The sequence below is a fragment of the Hoplias malabaricus genome, chromosome 13, assembly GCF_029633855.1.
Source record: "Hoplias malabaricus isolate fHopMal1 chromosome 13, fHopMal1.hap1, whole genome shotgun sequence".
NCBI lineage: Eukaryota > Metazoa > Chordata > Actinopteri > Characiformes > Erythrinidae > Hoplias > Hoplias malabaricus.
Genome location: NC_089812.1, coordinates 4,761,079 through 4,781,845, shown reverse-complemented (window position 1 = coordinate 4,781,845; position 20,767 = coordinate 4,761,079). Strand labels below are relative to the sequence as shown.

The window sequence follows — 20,767 nt, the reverse complement described above, 5'->3', positions numbered from 1 at the left end:
CCTCACCGTCTCTTTAAACAGGAGCCCAGTGGGAACAGCTTTTGTTGATGGACTGCTGTAATGCAAAGTCAGTCTGACAGGCAGTAGGTCAGAGTCAAGAAGCTAAAGCTAGAAGATCTCTCCTATACGATAAAATAATGTGTTCAGATTGCGATAAATTCCTCAAATAAAAGCATGTACAATGTAGTAAGTGAGGTGCTACAGTGGTGCAACAGGTGTCACAGTCACACAGCTCCAGGGTCCTGGGTTCTAGTCCCGCTCCGGGTGACTGTCTGTGAGGAGTGTGGTGTGTTCTCCCTGTGTCTGCGTGGGTTTCCTCCGGGTGACTGTCTGTGAGGAGTGTGGTGTGTTCTCCCTGTGTCTGCGTGGGTTCCCTCCGGGTGACTGTCTGAGAAGTGCGTGGTGTGTTCTCCCTGTGTCTGCGTGGGTTTCCTCTGGGTGACTGTCTGTGAGGAGTGTGGTGTGTTCTCCCTGTGTCTGTGTGGGTTTCCTCCGGGTGACTGTCTGTGAGGAGTGTGGTGTGTTCTCTCTGTTTCTGCGTGGGTTTCCTCTGGGTGACTGTCTGTGAGGAGTGTGGTGTGTTCTCTCTGTGTCTGTGTGGGTTTCCTCCGAGTGACTGTCTGTGAGGAGTGTGGTGTGTTCTCTCTGTGTCTGCGTGGGTTTCCTCCGGGTGACTGTCTGTGAAGTGCGTGGTGTGTTCTCCCTGTGTCTGCGTGGGTTTCCTCTGGGTGACTGTCTGTGAGGAGTGTGGTGTGTTCTCCCTGTGTCTGCATGGGTTACCTCCGGGTGACTGTGTTCTCCCTGTATCTGCGTGGGTTTCCTCCGGGTGACTGTCTGTGAGGAGTGTGGTGTGTTCTCCCTGTGTCTGCATGGGTTTCCTCCGGGTGACTGTGTTCTCCCTGTATCTGCGTGGGTTTCCTCCGGGTGACTGTCTTTGACGAGTGTGGTGTGTTCTCTCTGTGTCTGCGTGGGTTTCCTCTGGGTGACTGTCTGTGAGGAGTGTGGTGTGTTCTCCCTGTGTCTGTGTGGGTTTCCTCCGAGTGACTGTCTGTGAGGAGTGTGGTGTGTTCTCTCTGTATCTGCGTGGGTTTCCTCCGGGTGACTGTCTGTGAGGAGTGTGGTGTGTTCTCCCTGTGTCTGCATGGGTTTCCTCCGGGTGACTGTCTTTGAGGAGTGTGGTGTGTTCTCCCTGTGTCTGCATGGGTTTCCTCCGGGTGACTGTGTTCTCCCTGTATCTGCGTGGGTTTCCTCCGGGTGACTGTCTTTGAGGAGTGTGGTGTGTTCTCTCTGTGTCTGCGTGGGTTTCCTCTGGGTGACTGTCTGTGAGGAGTGTGGTGTGTTCTCTCTGTGTCTGCGTGGGTTTTCTCCGGGTGACGATCTGTGAGGAGTGTGGTGTGTTCTCCCTGTGTCAGCCTGGGTTTCCTCCGGGTGACTGTCTGTGAGGAGTGTGGTGTGTTCTCCCTGTGTCTGCGTGGGTTTCCTCCGGGTGACTGTCTGTGAGGAGTGTGGTGTGTTCTCCCTGTGTCTGCATGGGTTTCCTCCGGGTGACTGTCTGTGAGGAGTGTGGTGTGTTCTCTCTGTGTCTGCGTGGGTTTCCTCCGGGTGACTGTCTGTGAGGAGTGTGGTGTGTTCTCCCTGTGTCCGCGTGGGTTTCCTCCGGGTGACTGTCTATGAGGAGTGTGGTTGAGCTTAAATAGCAAACTGAGCTGATAAAATGGGAAGTGAGTATAAAAACAAGAAGGTGGCTTTAATGTTATGGCTTGTTGGTGTATGAGAAAAGGTTATAGAAAAGTGTCAACTGTTAATTAAAACATCCAACAAAATCCCTGAAAACAGCCAGGAGACAGAATCCTCACGTGTCTTATGCAGGACAAATGAAGGAGGTTTTAGAAAGTAGAAAACAAATGAGTGGAATGAATGAGAGCTGGATGTTTTCTCTGCTCTCCTTCTCTCGTCAGCCTTCCAGGCAGGGAGCAGTGTCACTGCTACAGTTGCTCAGCTGACCCTTACACTAGGTGTGGCCTGCTACAGCTCAAACAGCAGCGCTGTGTATACCAGTTTGACTGTAAAAGAAGAAGGAGGGAGGGGAAAGGGTGTGCGATAAGTGCTGAAATAACTGGAACTACAGCATGCTTCTCTGTTTCTGACTGCAGTCAACTCCAGCACTGTTTACGCCACACAGAAGGAGAGTATGAGCACAGAGGAAGCAGTTTCACTCAAACAAATCCAAGACAGCACTCCGCCAGCCATGGATAGTGAGCAAAAAGAAAGTAGCCAGGCAGCAGAAAACCCAGAAGAAAGCACAAAAGCTGTTGACAATGGCTCTAAACCAGCAGACCTTTGCGATGGCAACATTCAGTCCTGCACTGAACCTCAAGCTGTGGAGGTAACATGTGATTCCTGCATGGAGAACCCCCAAAAAGCGTCTAAGTCCTGTCTCACATGCTTGGTGTCGTACTGCGAGGAGCACTTGAGGCCACATCTGGAGAACAGCAAGTTTCAGAGCCACAGACTGGTCGAGCCACAGCTGGATATGGAGCTGCGCACCTGCCACCTTCACCAGCAGGACCTGGAGCTGTACTGCATGACCGAAAGCTGCTGCATCTGCTCCAGCTGTGAGAGCCAGGAGCACCAGGGACATGAGATTTCTCCAATAGGAGAGGCTAGAAAACACATAGAGGTAGGTTATCACAGCCTCTAGGGAATTTCAAGATGTTATCCGTGGCTTCCTGTTCCAGTGGAGAATAGTCATTAGTCATTCTTCTTTAAAGGGAAAGACAACCTTTAAATAAGAAAAATGATGTGTGGCCTAGCCTTGAATGGATACAAAAAAATCAAAAATCTATTTGCCGGAAAATGGCAATATATATTTAGTCCAATTAAAATAATGAAACTATGACAGTGAAAATGTTAGTCTCAGGGTGTTCGTTGGATCTTTCAGCAGGACAATGATCTAAAACACCTGTCCAAATCAACACAAATATAACACAAAAATGAACAAAAATCAGTCTTCACCTGTGGCCATATCAACCCATGTTCAAACTCCATAGAAACTCTGTGTGGTGAGATACAGGAGACCAGAGAGGACCTAGGACCCTGGATGATCTGGACAGATTCTGTAAAGCGGATGTTCTCAAATTCCTCTCTCTTTATCTTCTAACCTTTTAGGATGTTATCAGAGAAGACTCAGCGGTGTTGTGTTGTCAAAGGCAGAGTGAAAGGTTAAAATAATTATACCTTATAACCTTTATTACTCATCTTTTCCAGGGGTGCAAATAATTGTGGAGGGGACTTTATTTAAACTGAAGTGTACATGCACTTGAGTATAAACTAGCACAGGGAGAACCCACCACAGTCCTCACAGACATTCACCTGGAGGAAACCCACGCAGACACAGGGAGAACACACCACACTCCACACAGACAGTCACCCGAAGGAAACCCACGCAGACACAGGGAGAACACACCACACTCCTCAAAAACAGTCACCTGAAGGAAACCCACGCAGACACAGGGAGAACACACCACTCTCCTCACAGACAGTCACCCGGAGGAAACCCACGCAGACACAGGGAGAACACACCACACTCCTCAAAAACAGTCACCCGAAGGAAACCCACGCAGACACAGGGAGAACACACCCCACTCCTCAAAAACAGTCACCCGAAGGAAACCCACGCAGACACAGGGAGAACACACCACTCTCCTCACAGACAGTCACCCGGAGGAAACCCACGCAGACACAGGGAGAACACACCACACTCCTCAAAAACAGTCACCCGAAGGAAACCCACGCAGACACAGGGAGAACACACCCCACTCCTCAAAAACAGTCACCCGAAGGAAACCCACGCAGACACAGGGAGAACACACCACTCTCCTCACAGACAGTCACCCGGAGGAAACCCACGCAGACACAGGGAGAACACACCCCACTCCTCAAAAACAGTCACCCGAAGGAAACCCACGCAGACACAGGGAGAACACACCACTCTCCTCACAGACAGTCACCCTGAGGAAACCCACGCAGACACAGGGAGAACACACCACTCTCCTCACAGACAGTCACCCGGAGGAAACCCACGCAGACACAGGGAGAACACACCCCACTCCTCAAAAACAGTCACCCGAAGGAAACCCACGCAGACACAGGGAGAACACACCACTCTCCTCACAGACAGTCACCCGGAGGAAATCTTACCGTTATATATAAGCTTACATCAATAAAGAAATAAAGAAATACAACCCAAGTACACCCAATCTCTTAATTCACACAAAAGAAAAAACCCTCTATGATTATGGCAATCTGAGAGAGAAATTACTGCCCCAAGCCAACCCCTCACTAGGACAATTAAACCATACACTCTGCAGGAACCTGATGACACTATGACACATATGAACAAAGAGTACATATGAAAATATTATGGAAACAAGACGGATACGTACCAATATTCCTAAGTATAGCTCAAATTGAAATATATATAAAAAAGAAAACAGTGACCTGCAGACAGCCAGGCCTTGTTCCTCTAATTAAAATAAACTAATTCTGACCCACGTTTATCTTCCAGAGCTGGTGAGACTGAGGTAATTCGACACTGTTTGGCTGCACTCCACCCAAAACGAAAAGCTAAATAATTAAATAATAATAAAAAAAAAGCTTCGGGAATACGAAAGGCTCAGGTGTAACTCAATGTAGATTCTTTTTTTCTGTAATATTTTTGGTTGGACGTATGGCGTGTAACTATTTCCCTAAGTACATGTATTTTTGGTAAATATAATTCGTTACTATCCCCCTCTGAACATATCCTACATCGCTCACCTTGTCTTGACCCAGTTGTGAGTTAATCATTGAAGAGACTGGCAAAGGCTTCAAAGAAATTCACAGCTTGGAGAAAACTTTAATCTAAGAATGGAAGCAGCTGTTTCGATTGATCTTGGGAAGACAATTTAACAATGACCTTTTCTCAGATACCTCAGGCTTTGTAGACATTGTAAGCTTGTGTTTTCATTAAAACCAACCTCAGAGGAGAGCTTTATAACAAGAACATTGGGAATGTTTTGGTAACAAAGTCTTACATGTAAAATTGTCCAGCGGCACTCTGACTTCCTTACCACATACTTTGCAATTCCCTCCCACACTCTGGGCTCTTTGTGTGTGTGTGGGTGTGTGGGTGTGTGTGTGTTTGTTTATCTGAAGGCAGAGATCCAACAGAAGCAGAAGGAAATGGTGAAGACCTTGTCAGCGGCAGAACAGGCCATCAGCAAGCTACAGAGCAACACCGAATCCATAGAAGTGAGCCCTTGCCTTATATAATACTTTACTGCGTTACTGTTATCTCTGACACTGCTTTACCTTATGATATGAAGCTGAGTCCATGGGTTAAAGGAGAATTCTCCTGTGCAAAGTCATCCTGAGTGGTTTGATGTGAAAGGTTCACTGCAGAGAAACATAAGCTTCTTTCAAACAACCCAGAGATTTTCTAGGAATTTACCTGGAGGAGTGTCCCGGACTTTACTCAGACTTTATTATCCAAGCTAGTCCCTAGTACCAAGTCCAGGTGAAGTCAGACTGAGTGAACACGTGTGTGAACAGAACCTGGACCCCATGCCTCACTCTCCACTCCAGGCATCACCAGACCAGACTCCTGAGGGTTTTTTTTTTTTTTGGAGTGAGCTTCTCTGGAGTTTTAGCTGAAAATGGCTTTACTGATTAAGACCCTTGTTTACACCTGGTCATTTCACACTGTAGTATCAGGGTTATGTCCTGATAGACATTATTCATTCATTCATTCATTATCTGTAAGCGCTTATCCAGTTCAGGGTCGCGGTGGGTCCAGAGCCTACCTGGAATCATTGGGCGCAAGGCGGGAATACACCCTGGAGGGGGCGCCAGTCCTTCACAGGGCAACACACACACACACACTCACACCTACGGACACCCTTGAGTCGCCAATCCACCTGCAACGTGTGTTTTTGGACTGTGGGAGGAAACCGGAGCACCCGGAGGAAACGCACGCAGACACAGGGAGAACACACCACACTCCTCACAGACAGTCACACGGAGGAAACCCACGCAGACACAGGGAGAACACACCACACTCCTCACAGACAGTCACCCGGAGGAAACCCACGCAGACACAGGGAGAACACACCACACTCCTCACAGACAGTCACCCGGAGGAAACCCACGCAGACACAGGGAGAACACACCACACTCCTCACAGACAGTCACCCGGAGAAAACCCACGCAGACACAGGGAGAACACACCACACTCCTCACAGACAGTCACCCGGAGGAAACCCACGCAGACACATGGAGAACACACCACACTCCTCACAGACAGTCACCCGGAGAAAACCCACGCGGACACAGAAAGAAAACACCACACTCCTCAAAGACAGTCACCCGGAGGAAACCCATGCGGACACAGAGAGAACACACCAACTCCTCACAGCTGATAGACATTATGCAAGTGCTAATGCAGTAAAGACACAATTATTCACTGTATGTGCTTAGGTTTGGCAGTCAGACTGCAATGTGGCGTCACACATACAGCTCAGTTCCATGATTAGCCAAGTCACTATAAATGATCAGAACTGGAGAATATAATATTGGCTTTAATCTTTGCTTCTAGACCTCTGTGGCTGGGGTACGTGCTGTAATAGAGCAGCAGTTCTCAGCCCTGAAGGCTGCAGTGGACGATGCCCAAAAGAGCACCATGGAGGTCCTGGAGGGGGAACATAAACAGGCTCTGAGTCAAGCGGAGGGCATCCAGACGCACCTGGAGCAGAGGATCGGAGAACTGAAGAAGACCATGGCCCAAGTGGAGCGTCTCAGCAGGAATAAGAATGATGTTGATTTTTTACAGGTCAGGTTTGTTTGGGGTTCATTTACATAGCGAGGCTCATCGTCGAAGAAGGTGTCAGGTGTTTTTAACCTACTTCAGATCTCAGTTTTATTAGACAAAGAGTCTAAGAAGTTATGATTATGTTTCTGGAGATTGTTCCAACTGAAGGTTTCCTCGCCATGTGCTGCTCTCAAATCTGTTTACGCTCAAAACCGGTCTAATGTGTTACTGAAGCCCTACTGTCTGTAAATGATTAGAAAAATTAACTGGCTCAGTTCGGTATGCTAGGCTCTCTCGCCCTCCCTCCCTCTCTCTCTCTCACTCCCCCCCCCCCCTCTCTCTCTCTCTTTCTCCCCCCCTCTCTCTCTCCCCCTCTCTCTCTCGCTCTCTCTCTCTCCCCCTCTCTCTCCCTCTCTCTCTCCCCCCCCCCTCTCTCTCGCTCTCTCTCTCTCGCTCTCTCTCCCCTCTCTCTCTTCCCCTTTCTCTCTCTCCCCCTCACTCTCTCTCGCTCCCTCTCTCTCTCTCGCTCTCTCTCTCACCCTCTCTCTCTCTCTCCCCCACTCTCTCTCACTCCCTCTCTCTCTCCCCTCTCTCTCTCCCTCTCTCTCTCTCTCTCTCTCTCTCTCTCTCTCTCTCCCCCTCTCTCTGTCACCCTCTCTCACCCTCACTCTCTCTCTCTGTCTCCCCCCCCCCTCTCTCTCTCATATAGCAGAGGCATCTGGGGCATTTTTAGACAACTGAGAGTACTCCAAAGTTGAAAAGCGCGAATTGAGATGGGGATGTTGCTCTATTCCTGCTCCATGGGGGGGGGGGGGGGGGCTGTTTCAGATCATTTAAGGTGGAAATGTCTCCAAACTCGTGAGACGGCTAACTGCATTAGCATCAGTGCTACAAAACTAAACAGCTCGATTTACAAATGAGTTTCTGTTTTAAAGTTAGTTTTTTATGTTGAGCCATTTCATGTCATATTCCAAATCAATGGTATTGCAGGAATACACAGACTGGAGAAAGGGCTTGGTAGATGTCTCTTTGCCAGGAGTTTACATCAGCCTCATCGACCAGCTGGCGAATTTTAGCATTGTTGTTAAGGAATCAACTCAGAGTTTGTGTGATCTGCTGCTGTCAACCTACATTGATCAGCTCAAGGAACTCTGTAAAAGTGGTAAGAGTTAAAGCAATGTACATATATTTCATTAAAGTGTATTACCTAGATGACAGAACCCTGAATGCCATCTTACTTTCCTCACAGAGAAACTAGGAATTAAGACCATGGTTCAGCCCAGTTCCCCGATCAAACGACTAGCAACGTTCCCGGACCCTGCAACTAGAGATGACTTTATCAAATGTAAGTTATTAACTCTGTTTTCTTAAAAAAATATATATGAATAAATGTATAATAAGAGTGTGGTGTGTTCTCGCTGTGTCTGCGTGGGTTTCCTCCGGGTGACTGTGAGGAGTGTGGTGTGTTCTCCCTGTGTCTGCGTGGGTTTCCTCCGGGTGACTGTCTGTGAGAAGTGTGGTGTGTTCTCCCTGTGTCTGCGTGGGTTTCCTCCGGGTGACTGTCTGTGAGGAGTGTGGTGTGTTCTCCCTGTGTCTGCGTGGGTGTCCTCCGGGTGACTGTCTGTGAGGAGTGTGGTGTGTTCTCCCTGTGTCTGCGTGGGTTTCCTCCGGGTGACTGTCTGTGAGGAGTGTGGTGTGTTCTCGCTGTGTCTGCGTGGGTTTCCTCCGGGTGACTGTCTGTGAGAAGTGTGGTGTGTTCTCCCTGTGTCTGCGTGGGATTCCTCCGGGTGACGGTCTGTGAGGAGTGTGGTGTGTTCTCCCTGTGTCTGCGTGGGTTTCCTCCGGGTGACTGTCTGTGAGGAGTGTGGTGTGTTCTCCCTGTGTCTGCGTGGGTTTCCTCCGGGTGACTGTCTCTGAGGAGTGTGGTGTGTTCTCCCTGTGACTGTGTGGGTTTCCTCCGGGTGCTCCGGTTTCCTCCCACGCTCCAAAAACACACGTTGGTAGGTGGATTGGTGACTCAAAAGTGTCCGTAGGTGTGAGTGTGTGACTGAATGTGTGAGTGTGTGTCGCCCTGTGAAGGACTGGGTGTGTTCCTACCTTGTGCCCAGTGATTCCAGGGAGGGTCTGGACACACCGCCGCCCTGAACTGGATAAATGAATGTACTCACCTGAGTAATATCACATCAAACTTATACCTCTATCCATGTATTAACAAGTAAAGCAACACAAATGTGTTTTCATTTCCTGTTTTTTTTAGTGACAGTATCTGTGCTGTGACTAGCCACCACTGAGGGGTTGAGTGTTAGTATTTTATTTTAGACCAAAATATGAAACAGATAAGAACAGGGTCTGAAAAGATCAGTTCCTCCGCTGACAGATGATGGGTGTATTGAGATGCTCCACTGTAATTATATAAGTTACTAGCTTTATTAGCACTTCTACACAGCTGTTTTGACTCAGGGTACTCTTCTTGTAACTTATAAAAATGTTTCAGCCATTTTACAGCAAATTAATAATTGATTTACTGTAACACAGATTTCTTAAATTACAGCATTTTGTTTGATTTTGCTGCGGTTTCTGAAACCTCATGTCCATGCTTAACTTATATAGAAAAAGAAAACTATCCCAGAATTCCCTGCAATCTGACATACATTGTGCGTTTTTAAAAGTAACACTGAATCATTCTTTTAAACTTAAAATTACAGCTTCAGAATCATTGTGATGCTCCACTGACTGGTAATAAATAGAATAGGACCTCTGTCATTACTACTCTGGGCTCAAACCTGCTGAAACCGCACTATGTAACTTCACCTATGTAAAAAGGTAGCCCATTCATATTAATGTAATTTCCTGTAATTGTAATATCCTGTGCAGATGCTACCAACCTGAGCTTCAATCCTGACTCCACACACATGTTCCTGAGGCTCACTGAAGACAACAGAAAGGCGAGCAACACCACACCATGGCAGCACAATTACCCGGACACTCCTGACCGCTTCGAGCACTGGCGGCAGGTGATGACCTCAGAGAGCCTTTACCTGGGCCGCCATTACTTTGAGGTGGAGCTGACGGGTGAGGGTGCCTATGTGGGACTGACCTACAAACGTCTTGACCGCAAAGGCCAAGAAAACAGCAGCTGCATTACGGGCAACGACATCTCGTGGTGTTTCGGACGAGAGAGCCACGGCTACTCTGCATGGCACTGTGATGAAGAGACCACTCTTGAAGTGGATGAGTTTCCAAGGATTGGACTCTATGTGGACTATGAGAAGGGCCTGCTGGCTTTCTATGGAGTATCTGAAACGATGACCCTCCTTTATAACTACACCACTAACTTTCTGGAGCCATTGTACCCTGTTTTCTGGCTCTCCAAGAAGGACAATGCAGTTGTTCTAGTCAAGCCAGGCAACTAATATCAGCAGATAGTTTATAGGAAACTTGGTATTTTGCGTTTTATCATATGTGCAACTTACACGAGATGTAGATGACCACATATAGGAGCCACGATGTTTAAACTTAAGAGTTGATTAAAGTGTTTAGGTTTATAAAATTTTAGGTGAACATTTATTTTTCCCAGACATCCACCAATGAGAAAACAAACACAAATCCTCAAAAAACAAAAAGCCCATTCAGTCCAGTTCCATAGCGGTTTTATTTATTTCGATAGAAGAACATTACACAGCATCACTGTCCGTGGACTGATTTTACAAAGATGAATGTATGTGATTTTTCCTAAACCATAAGTAAATCTGCATATTTAAAAAAATATACATCAAAGACCCATTTGTAATAAAGCATTACACTGTATTTTCATAGCATCACTGAGACAAACTGGTACTAAATTAATCACAACAGATTCTTACTTGAGTAGAAATCCTGTTTGAAATGTTTGTATAATTACATCCTTAAGACGTAAACAAAGACATTCGTAGATAATGCGAGCCTGTTTCTGCACTGACAAACAGTAAAAGATGTTGGGAATCTCTACACCCTATTTGGTTAAACCTCAGGAGCTGAATTAGAGACATTTAATTCTTTAAAAATGGATGGAATTCTGCTATAACGCTCATGTCCTTTTTTTTAAAACAACTTTTCATTTAACAAATGAAGATAGTTAATTCTTTCTTGCAGCAGGCAGTACGTACATTTTACGCACTGAGGTCAGTTTCATCATAAACAGGATTTACAAAGTGCACACCCGAGTGAGTTAAGGTAATGCCTTTCAAACTGTCTGTTCCGTACAGCCCAAGCTGATCTGGCAACGCTTGCGGTTTCTCAAACATTGGGTTGTCAAAGCCGTGATCTAGGGGCCCTCCTAGTTCTCCGATCTCACTGTCTCTCTTCCAGTAGCTAATAGAGGGCAAGCGTGGCATCCTGAGCTGACCTCGACGGTAGAGGACCACAGCCAGGACCATGAAAGCCAGCAGAACCAGGACGCCCAACACAATCCCAGCCACCTCGCCACCGCCCAACCCAGTCACATCATTAGAACTTGCCAGAAAGTCTGCACTTTCTATTCCCAGGTGAGAGCCTTGGCTATTGATGTCCTTCACTATGTCTCGGGCAAGGGTCTCAGCCAATGTTCCAGATTGTGAACCTGTGTTCTGGTCCAAAAGGACTACCTGGATTTCATGGGTGGTTGAGTAAGGGATGACACCCAAAAACCTCAGCATTTTCGACACTTTTGAAACTGCCATCTGAATGGAGTTATACTTTGGCAGGGCAAGGAAGAGATGTTGTAGACGTTGGCGATAAGAGTCGAGGTTGAAGCTGCTGGTGAACTGAATGGTCACAATGGCGCCACACACATCGCAGCAGTGTCCCGCTGGACGCAGGGGCTTCTGGCAGTCCAGGGGTGAGCATTGTACGCTTTTGCAAATCTCTTTTGAATTGCCAGCATTGCCACATTGACAGCCGGTTGTATCTGGGCATGCTGATCCACGAACACTGATCGACGAAGATCCCTGGATTTGAAGTTTACCGAGGGGCGAGTTCGCATACTGGGAGAATTCATAGTTGTTGCTGAAGGCCTGCCCTAGCACTGACACACTTTTGACAGTAACGGTGTTTTCATTCCCAGAAACATTCACTTGAAATGATGAGGCATCCCTGAACACCACATCGTCGTACTGGCAAGGTACACTCTCTTCATGAACGAAGAAGAGATACGAACCTTTCTGGAAGTCGTCTTTAGAAGAAGCCGCCTCCCACATAGCTGGATTAAACCACTTCAGAGAATCAGAGTCTTTGAACTCGGCTGTGACACCTGCCCCACAGCTAGGGTCTTGACCGTTTCGAACAGAAAAACCAGCACCAGACGCCAGAATAAACTCTCCATGCATGGGCAGATGCATCTCAGCAAGTGTATGAGTGGCCTTCACATACACAGCCACTTCCCTCTGAGCTGGAAACACCACTCGGTCACTCCCGCAGGGCACAGAGCCTTTGTCCCAGTTTGCAGAACTTTCAAAGTTAGTGTCTGGGATCCACTGCTTGTAGACCCCACCGGCAGAACCGAAGATGCAGAGGAAAGGAAGGAGATCTCTTGCAGTAGCCATCATGACAGAGTGAAGAGACAGGACAGAATGCAGTGAATGTGACCTTTGCTGTGTCAGTAAATGTGTGACTATCACATGAAAACAGTAAACTCTTGTTAATGAGAATTCGTAACAGCGGTTTGGAAGTCAAATATTTACCACAGACAGAATCACTCTGAGGAAGAGCAAATGAAGAAGGAAACCAGTTATGTCACCCTTTTACAGTCTAGTTCCAGGACATTCTTATAATCTGTTACTGTCGAACGTGCTGGGACAGCCACTGGGTTTCTATTAAAGCAATATCAAATCTTAGGAAGGGCTAATGTAAGTTAATGACAACTGTGATGGCTATCTCTGTTTTAAGGAATGCCATTTGCAGAAGTGAATCTTACCTGACCTAAAACTTTTACTGGACTTTACAGTAAATATTGAAAGATATTACGATATTTAAGATCGATTTTTGCACTCAAAATGACATGTAATATACATAGGATTTCGTTAGTATAAAGATTATAAGCTACAGAGTCTAGGTTTATCATGAACGTGGTGTGATCTGGTCCTGTAACAAATCTGTCCTGAAAGAGCACGCATGGACATTGTGTTATGTAGTGTTGTTATGTATTAGAATGGCTCAGTAGAACAAGAATTTAAGTAAAGTAATTTTTGAAAAGATAAATTGGCAAACAAATCTGTTATAAGTACTCAGTATACACACTATATTGCCAAAAGTATTCACTCACCCATCCATATCATTGAATGTATGTGCTCCACTCACTTCCATGGCCACAGGTGTATAAAACCAAACATCTAGGCATACAGACTGCTTCAACAAACATTTGTGAAAGAATGGGTCGCTCTCAGGAGCTCAGTGAATTCCAGTGTGGTGTTGTGATAGGATGCCACCTGTGCAAATGTTCTCGCTGCTGAATATTCCACAGTCAACTGTCAGTGGTATTACAACAAAGTGGAAGAAACTGGGAACCACAGCAACTCAGCCACAAAGTGGTAGGCCACGTAAAATGGCAGAGTGGGGTCAGCAGGTGCTGAGGGGCATAGTGCGCAGAGGTTGCCAACTTAATGTAGAGCCACTCACTACAGACCTCCAAACTTCATGAAGCCTTCAGATTTGCTCAAGAACAGGGCGTAGAGAGCTTCATGGAATGGGTTTCCACGGCCGAGCAGCTGCATCCAAGCCTTACATCAAAAAGCGCAATGCAAATTGTTGGATGCCATGGTGTAAAGCACGCCGCCACTGGACTCTTTATTTATTTCACAAACAGCATTCCCAAAATATGCTTAAATCATCTTATAGAATTTAAAAATCTGTATTTATACAGAAAGTTCTATAGTATTTCCCTGAAAATATACTATACTAAAAATACTTTAGTAACATGTTTATTAAAATTATTTTTTAGCATTACATTGGGTTACATTGAAAATGTATATATTATTGACACAATAAATGCTTTTTGATACGGTAACACCATATTGGTAATTGACCAAACCTTTCCATTTTACATTAAAATATATTAAAATCGGTTTGAAATTAAGCTCTCCATTTTGCATATTTGATAACTGAAGTTATGTGGTTGTTTTGTTCTTGGAAATATGAATTTAATTTTGTAAAATGTGTTCCCACTCCAAACGGATTGGAGACAAGAGAGCTGTGTGGCTGTATCTCAAATGTTCCCCTACTCCCTTCAAAGTGCACTACTTAGGTCCTAACTCGATGCCTTCTGCTAAACACATTGTGTCTAACAGAGATACACGAATTTGTATTTGGCATTTAGGTTTATACCGAAAATGATATAAGTCTATAAATCTTAATGAAACATAGTTGAATGCACTATAAACCTAAAAAGTGTGAGAAGCAGTTTGAGACACAGCCTCTGTTGTGGAACTCGTTCTCCTCGTTTGAGCCACGCGACGTCACAGCCTTGGGGAAGCATCTCAAATGACTCCGCCCTCCCTACATAGTCCACTATTGACAACAGCTAAATAGTGCACTACTGAAAGGTATTGAGGTCAGTTTGGACTGCAGCCGCAGCTGAAATACAACAGGGGTCCTTCAGGCAGAGCTACTGACGCCTAATGTTTACGTACACGTCACCAGGAAGTTCACCCGAAATGTTAAGGCAGGTGAGTGCGAGTCTTTTCAGGAGATATTACATTAAAACACTGTTGGGAAAAGTTTATATTTTGCGTTAAGCTTTTAAAGCGGAACGTCTTGAATGCAGACAGAGCTGATATGACATTTGTGTAACTGATATTACACTGCGTTTACAAACTAGAGCCTGAAACATGACCACAGCTTTAATGTATAATGATTTCACACGCTGGATAATCAAAAGACAACTGTAATAAAGTATGAATAAAGTAATGAGACTGATCTAAACAGGATTCCCAGGCGGATGTCCCCCTCTTTGATGAGGATGAGAGTGACACCAGCAAAAACAAGTCAAAAATCCAGTGAGTCCTTTAATCTTGTTTTCTTTTATTATTATTATTATTATTATTATTATTATTAACAATTACTGTTATTACAGAGTGAAATAAGACCTAACATTTAAAAATCAATTAGATGTTAACCATCATCAGGGATGTAACTAAACCTGAGGCGGTAAATTGAGCTAAATTCTGGATTATTCTTTTAAACCGAATAAAAGTGAATCCTAATTTAATATGAAACAAAAGTTAAAGTAAACATCTGTACACCAGAGAAACCTGAAGGGTGCTGTTAAGGGTTCACCCACGGTATCGTCCCGTTTCCAGAAAAGTTGTGACACTAAAATGCAATAACAACAAGAATCTGTGATTTGTGCATTCTTTTGAAAATGTATTTAATTAGAAAAAGCTTAAAACACAGTCCAAAACAGAGGGGACAGAGGCATGTTTAACACTTTCTTGCATCGCTTTTCCTCAGAAATGCCTTTTTTATTCATTTGATACAAATGAATATGTTTGTGTCAGTGCATGAATCAATGTCACCTGGAGGAAACCCACGCAGACACAGAGAGAACACACCACACTCCTCACAGACAGTCACCCAGAGGAAACCCACGCAGACACAGGGAGAACACACCACACTCCTCACAGACAGTCACCCGGAGGAAACCCACGCAGACACAGGGAGAACACACCACACTCCTCACAGACAGTCACCTGGAGGAAACCCACGCAGACACAGAGAGAACACACCACACTCCTCACAGACAGTCACCTGGAGGAAACCCACGCAGACACAGAGAGAACACACCACACTCCTCACAGACAGTCACCCGGAGGAAACCTACGCAGACACAGAGCGAACACACCACACTCCTCACAGACAGTCACCCGGAGGAAACCCACGCAGACACAGGGAGAACACACCACACTCCTCACAGACAGTCACCTGGAGGAAACCCACGCAGACACAGAGAGAACACACCACACTCCTCACAGACAGTCACCTGGAGGAAACCCACGCAGACACAGGGAGAACACACCACACTCCTCACAGACAGTCACCTGGAGGAAACCCACGCAGACACAGAGCGAACACACCACACTCCTCACAGACAGTCACCCGGAGGAAACCCACGCAGACACAGGGAGAACACACCACACTCCTCACAGACAGTCACCTGGAGGAAACCCATGCAGACACAGAGAGAACACACCACACTCCTCACAGACAGTCACCCGGAGGAAACCTACGCAGACACAGAGCGAACACACCACACTCCTCACAGACAGTCACCCGGAGGAAACCCACGCAGACACAGAGAGAACACACCACACTCCTCACAGACAGTCACCTGGAGGAAACCCACGCAGACACAGAGAGAACACACCACACTCCTCACAGACACAGAGAGAACACACCACACTCCTCACAGACAGTCACCCGGAGGAAACCCACGCAGAAAATCACCTACCTGCTGTGCCACCGTGCCGCCCTACCAAATATATACAGTAGTTTTTTTTTCTTCTTTTCTTTGTGTTATTTTCAGTTAAATAAAGCTTCAAGAGAATAAACAAATCACAGATTCTTCAATGTCTATTGCATTTTACTAAATTTCTGGAAATTGGAACAGTCCTTCTGTGCCATATATTGTTATTTTTTAATTGTTGGACACGTGTTTATTGTACTGTATGTTTCACAAATTAAATGTTTTTTTTTCTCCTCTCAGACACCCTTTGGCTACTTTTTTTCACTTATTCTTTCGCCTAAGTGCCGTCCTGGTTTATCTGCTGTGTGAGATTATAAGCAATAGCTTTATTGCCTGTATGGTCACAATCATTCTCCTGTTGTCATGTGATTTCTGGACAGTCAAGGTGCGTATAATTACCTTTATTTTTTTTAATAGTATTTTGAAAAAACTGGTAGCACATACATAGAGTCATAAAGTGTGTTCATAGAGTTGCTGAGTACGTTTGGGTCGTTCTGATGAAAAACGTGACCATTTTCAGTTGTTTCTCATTAAGTCAATATGTATTTACAAAGTGATTAGTTATTTAGTTTTTAAAAAATGTTACACCTCATAGTTTATCCTCAAACAGGGGTGTCTAAACAAATCCACGGTGCCTTTCCGACCAAGCAGAAGTGACACCTCATTCCACCTGTTTTTAATCAATAGATCTTCAAAGTAAAACCTGGCCTTTGAGGATTTGGTTTGACCCCCTGCACTAAAACAAATTCTGATATATATCTACAGGGTGGGCCATTTATATGGATACACCTTAATAAAATGGGAATGGTTGGTGATATTAACTTCCTGTTTGTGGCACATTAGTATATGGGAGGGGGGAAACCTTTCAAGATGGGTGGTGACCATGGCGGCCATTTTGAAGTCGGCCATTTTGGATCCAACTTTTGTTTTTTCAATGGGAAGAGGGTCATGTGACACATCAAACTTATTGGGAATTTCACAAGAAAAACAATGGCTTCCAGTATCCATAGTTTCAGGTGCTGCACATCTTGATGGTATGGTGTGGTATATGGGGCACAAAGATAGTGGGGCCATTCTTCATAAATGTAAACATCAAGGCAACTGGATATGTGAAATTGCTACATGATGGTGTGTTTTACTCTTTATGCGCTGAAGCTGGCAAGTTTTTCCAGCAAGATGGTGCACCACGACATTATAGGTGTCAGGTCCGAGCGTTCCTAGATGAACAGTTTCCTGGAAAGTGGATTGGTCGTCGTGAGCCAGTTGAATGGCCCCCAAGGTCTCCCGATCTGACCCCCTTAGACTTTTATGTTTGGGGTCATCTGAAGGCAACTGTCTATACTGTGAATATACGAGATGTGCAGCACCTGAAACCACGGATACTGGAAACCTGTGCTAGCATTTCTCCTGTGGTGTTGCTATCAGTGTGTGAAGAGTGTGAGAAGAGGGTTGCATTGACAATCCAACACAATGGGCAGCACTTTGAACACATTTTATAAGTGGTCAGAAACTTGTAAATAACTCATGAAAGAATAAAGTTACGAAAAAACAAAAGTTGGATCCAAAATTGCCGACTTCAAAATGGCCGCCATGGTCACCACCCATCTTGAAAAGTGTCAGAAATAGGAAGTTAATATCACCAACCATTCCCATTTTATTAAGGTGTATCCATATAAATGGCGCACCCTGTATATTAATATTTTAGGGTCAGGATTATATTATATTATATATTAAAACATATGATGTTGTGCAGACCTTTCTGGTTTTAGATATTCCTTACAAATGCCATGATAGTGCCACGTTCAAAGTCACTGAAGTCTTTAATACAACCACCAGTCTAAGAGTTTTTCTTTGGAGATTGCAGGACATGAGGAGGGTGTGACTGAGCAGTTTCTGCAAACCTTGACTATTGACTGTAAACGGTATTACGGCACATGTTGCGTTGCCTTTTGACAAACGTGTGTCTTCTATTAGAACGTCACTGGACGGTTACTGGTGGGACTGAGATGGTGGAATCAGGTGGATGAGAATGGGAAAAGTCACTGGGTGTTTGAGTCTAGGAAAGTAAGTGTATTTCAAAGCACCAAAGTCCTCCTGATTTTCAATTACTAAAATATTACTCTAATTTCTCCCCCTGCTGACTTTTATTGTGCGTGAACAAATGTCAAATAGTGATGTTTTTCACTGTGACTGGTAGAATAACTTTTAATTTTCAGGTACGAAAAACATTTCTATAACCTCCTTCGAATTTGGGAAAACTTTGTTTCTTTTTTTTCTGTTTCCTTTTTCAGGAAAACAGCAAAAAAAACATCTCAACTTCAGAGTCAAGGATTTTCTGGCTCGGTCTTATTGTGTGTCCCGTCTTATGGGTTTTCTTTATCTTCTCCGCGCTGTTTTCCTTCAAAATCAAATGGCTGGTGAGTTCTTAAAAGTCAAGCGTATTTACAAGCGCATAAACATTGCTTGGGTTTATTTATATTTTTATACTTAATACAAGCCTTGATTCCCAAAATGTAAGATTTGTACTTTTATTTTGTAAGTTATTTAAATATTTATTTTATTTACTAATGATGCATACGCATTTTCTGAAACGTATGCCTTCAGCACACGGCAAAAACACTTGATACAAGAGCACTTGTAGACGGAGAATGCTGTTAAATATCAACAGACTTCTTATACAATGATCCAGTAATGCTTGGGTTTACAAAGAGCTTCTAGGGAGGGTCTCCTCCTTGTTACAACTCTGAGGGAAGTCTTGGGGACAGAGAATCACTACCGTGGTTTTTACAAATTCAAATCAGATTAAATGAAGTAAATAAAGTAGCTAAGCTACACAGAGCAGACTGGTTTTAGAGCTCTGTCCGTGTGTGTGTTGTGTTTTAGACCTCAGTATGTATTCTGTTGCAGCTGTCAGAAGTTGTATTATGTGGGAAGGTAAATAAGGCCTTGTATGGTATAAAAGCTTAGTGCACTTTAACCCACACAGCCATTGTGTCACTGTTGAAGTGCTGGAGTTCTGATCAAACACACTCAGCACACAGTGTAATCCGCCGCTCTGTTTGGTCTTGTATGTTTGAGCAGGCGGTGGTGATTATGGGAGTTGCTTTACAGTGGGCTAACCTCTATGGGTATGTTCGGTGCAAAGTTGGAGCTGGGACGAATCTGAGGAGCGTGGCTACAAACTACCTTGGTCTTCAGCTCTTTAAACAGGTAAACTAGCAGTTAGCAGCGTGTTTACGTTCCTTCAGGATACACATTCACGCAGACTTTAAACTGACCAGTGTTGTTTTGTTTTCACGCAGGCAATGAACAAATCACAAGGACCTTAATGTGACAAAGTTAGCGCTGCTGCTAATGTAATGTTTTTTTCTTTGACATTCAGAGGGACACTCTCTTCTTTTTCGTTTACCTTTCTCTGACCACATGAGCGTGGAGGAGCCATTTTGGCTTTTTTTTATTTGATGAAATCTGTGTAGGGAGTTTGAACCAGGTTATTATTACCTTTATTTGTCCATTCCATTTGAATAGCAATATATTGTTGATATATTCCGAGGTTTGAGTGGAATATGTAGCTGTATATTTAAAAGGTTTTGTAAGGGCCAAAAATGAATTAATGAAAAGAATAACTCTGTCCTGCTTCTTAACCGTTGATAAAAATGTACATTTTAGTAGCTGTAATAATTCCATGTAATTTGCTGATGGATGCATGAGAGGAATATTTTAACAAGGGACTAGTTCATTTGGCAGTTCTTTGTAATAAAAAATAATAAAACCCCAGAAATGTGTGTTATATTTATTATTAAAATTGATTATCTTTATAATTGAAGTATATTATTAATAATAATTTATGCTAGAATATTAACTGTAGTTGTACAATATCAGGGTGGTGCAGCAGGTAGGTGTCGCAGTCACACAGCTCCAGGGACCTGGAGGTTGTGGATTCGATTCCCGCTCCGGGTGACTGTCTGTGAGGAGTGTGGTGTGTTCTCTCTGTGTCTGCGTGGGTTTCCTCCGGGTGAATGTCTGTGAGGAGTGTGGTGTGTTCTCCCTGTGTCTGCGTGGGTTTCCTCCGGGTGACTGTCTGTGAGGAGTGTGGTGTGTTCTCCCTGTGTCTGCGTGGGTTTCCTCCGGGTGCTCCGGTTTCCTCCCACAATCCAAAAACACACATTGGTAGGTGGATAGGTGACTCAAAAGTGTCCGTAGGTGTGTGTGAGTGTGTGTGTTGCCCTGAGAAGGACTGGTGCCCAATGATTCCAGGTAGGCTCTGGACCCACCATGACCCTGAAGCGGTTACAGATAATGAATGTACAATATATTTTAAAGTACCCCCCCCCATGTCACATGTCGACCAACCACAGCACTTTATTTTATATTTAGGCATCGAGGTGTTATATTTAGGTGTACGAGTCTTGTCGCAGCAACGAGGAGTTAACAACTCCAGCAGCACT

General features: G+C 44.7%; 3 protein-coding genes across 3 annotated transcripts; 2 read left to right on the top strand and 1 right to left on the bottom strand.

Annotated features, from left to right (window-relative positions):
- Positions 1–2,100: 2,100 nt before the first annotated feature.
- On the top strand, positions 2,101–10,641 carry LOC136664806 (tripartite motif-containing protein 16-like protein). The gene is made up of 6 exons (XM_066642221.1): positions 2,101–2,680; positions 5,197–5,292; positions 6,635–6,868; positions 7,838–8,009; positions 8,097–8,192; positions 9,722–10,641. Exons 1-6 carry the CDS (start codon positions 2,192–2,194, stop codon positions 10,258–10,260), a joined length of 1,626 nt encoding a protein of 541 aa, XP_066498318.1. The 5' UTR covers positions 2,101–2,191; the 3' UTR covers positions 10,261–10,641.
- A 189-nt stretch (positions 10,642–10,830) lies between these two features.
- On the bottom strand, positions 10,831–13,758 carry amn (amnion associated transmembrane protein). Its single transcript, XM_066642222.1, has one exon. The coding sequence runs from the start codon at positions 12,406–12,408 to the stop codon at positions 10,996–10,998; it is 1,413 nt and encodes a 470-aa protein (XP_066498319.1). The 5' UTR covers positions 12,409–13,758; the 3' UTR covers positions 10,831–10,995.
- Positions 13,759–14,415: 657 nt separating this feature from the next.
- Positions 14,416–20,090, top strand: zgc:112148 (uncharacterized protein LOC550424 homolog). The gene is made up of 7 exons (XM_066642240.1): positions 14,416–14,523; positions 14,783–14,853; positions 16,560–16,704; positions 18,294–18,383; positions 18,611–18,736; positions 19,401–19,529; positions 19,622–20,090. The coding sequence occupies exons 1-7, from the start codon at positions 14,476–14,478 to the stop codon at positions 19,646–19,648; spliced, it is 636 nt and encodes a 211-aa protein (XP_066498337.1). The 5' UTR covers positions 14,416–14,475; the 3' UTR covers positions 19,649–20,090.
- The last annotated feature ends 677 nt before the right edge of the window (positions 20,091–20,767 follow it).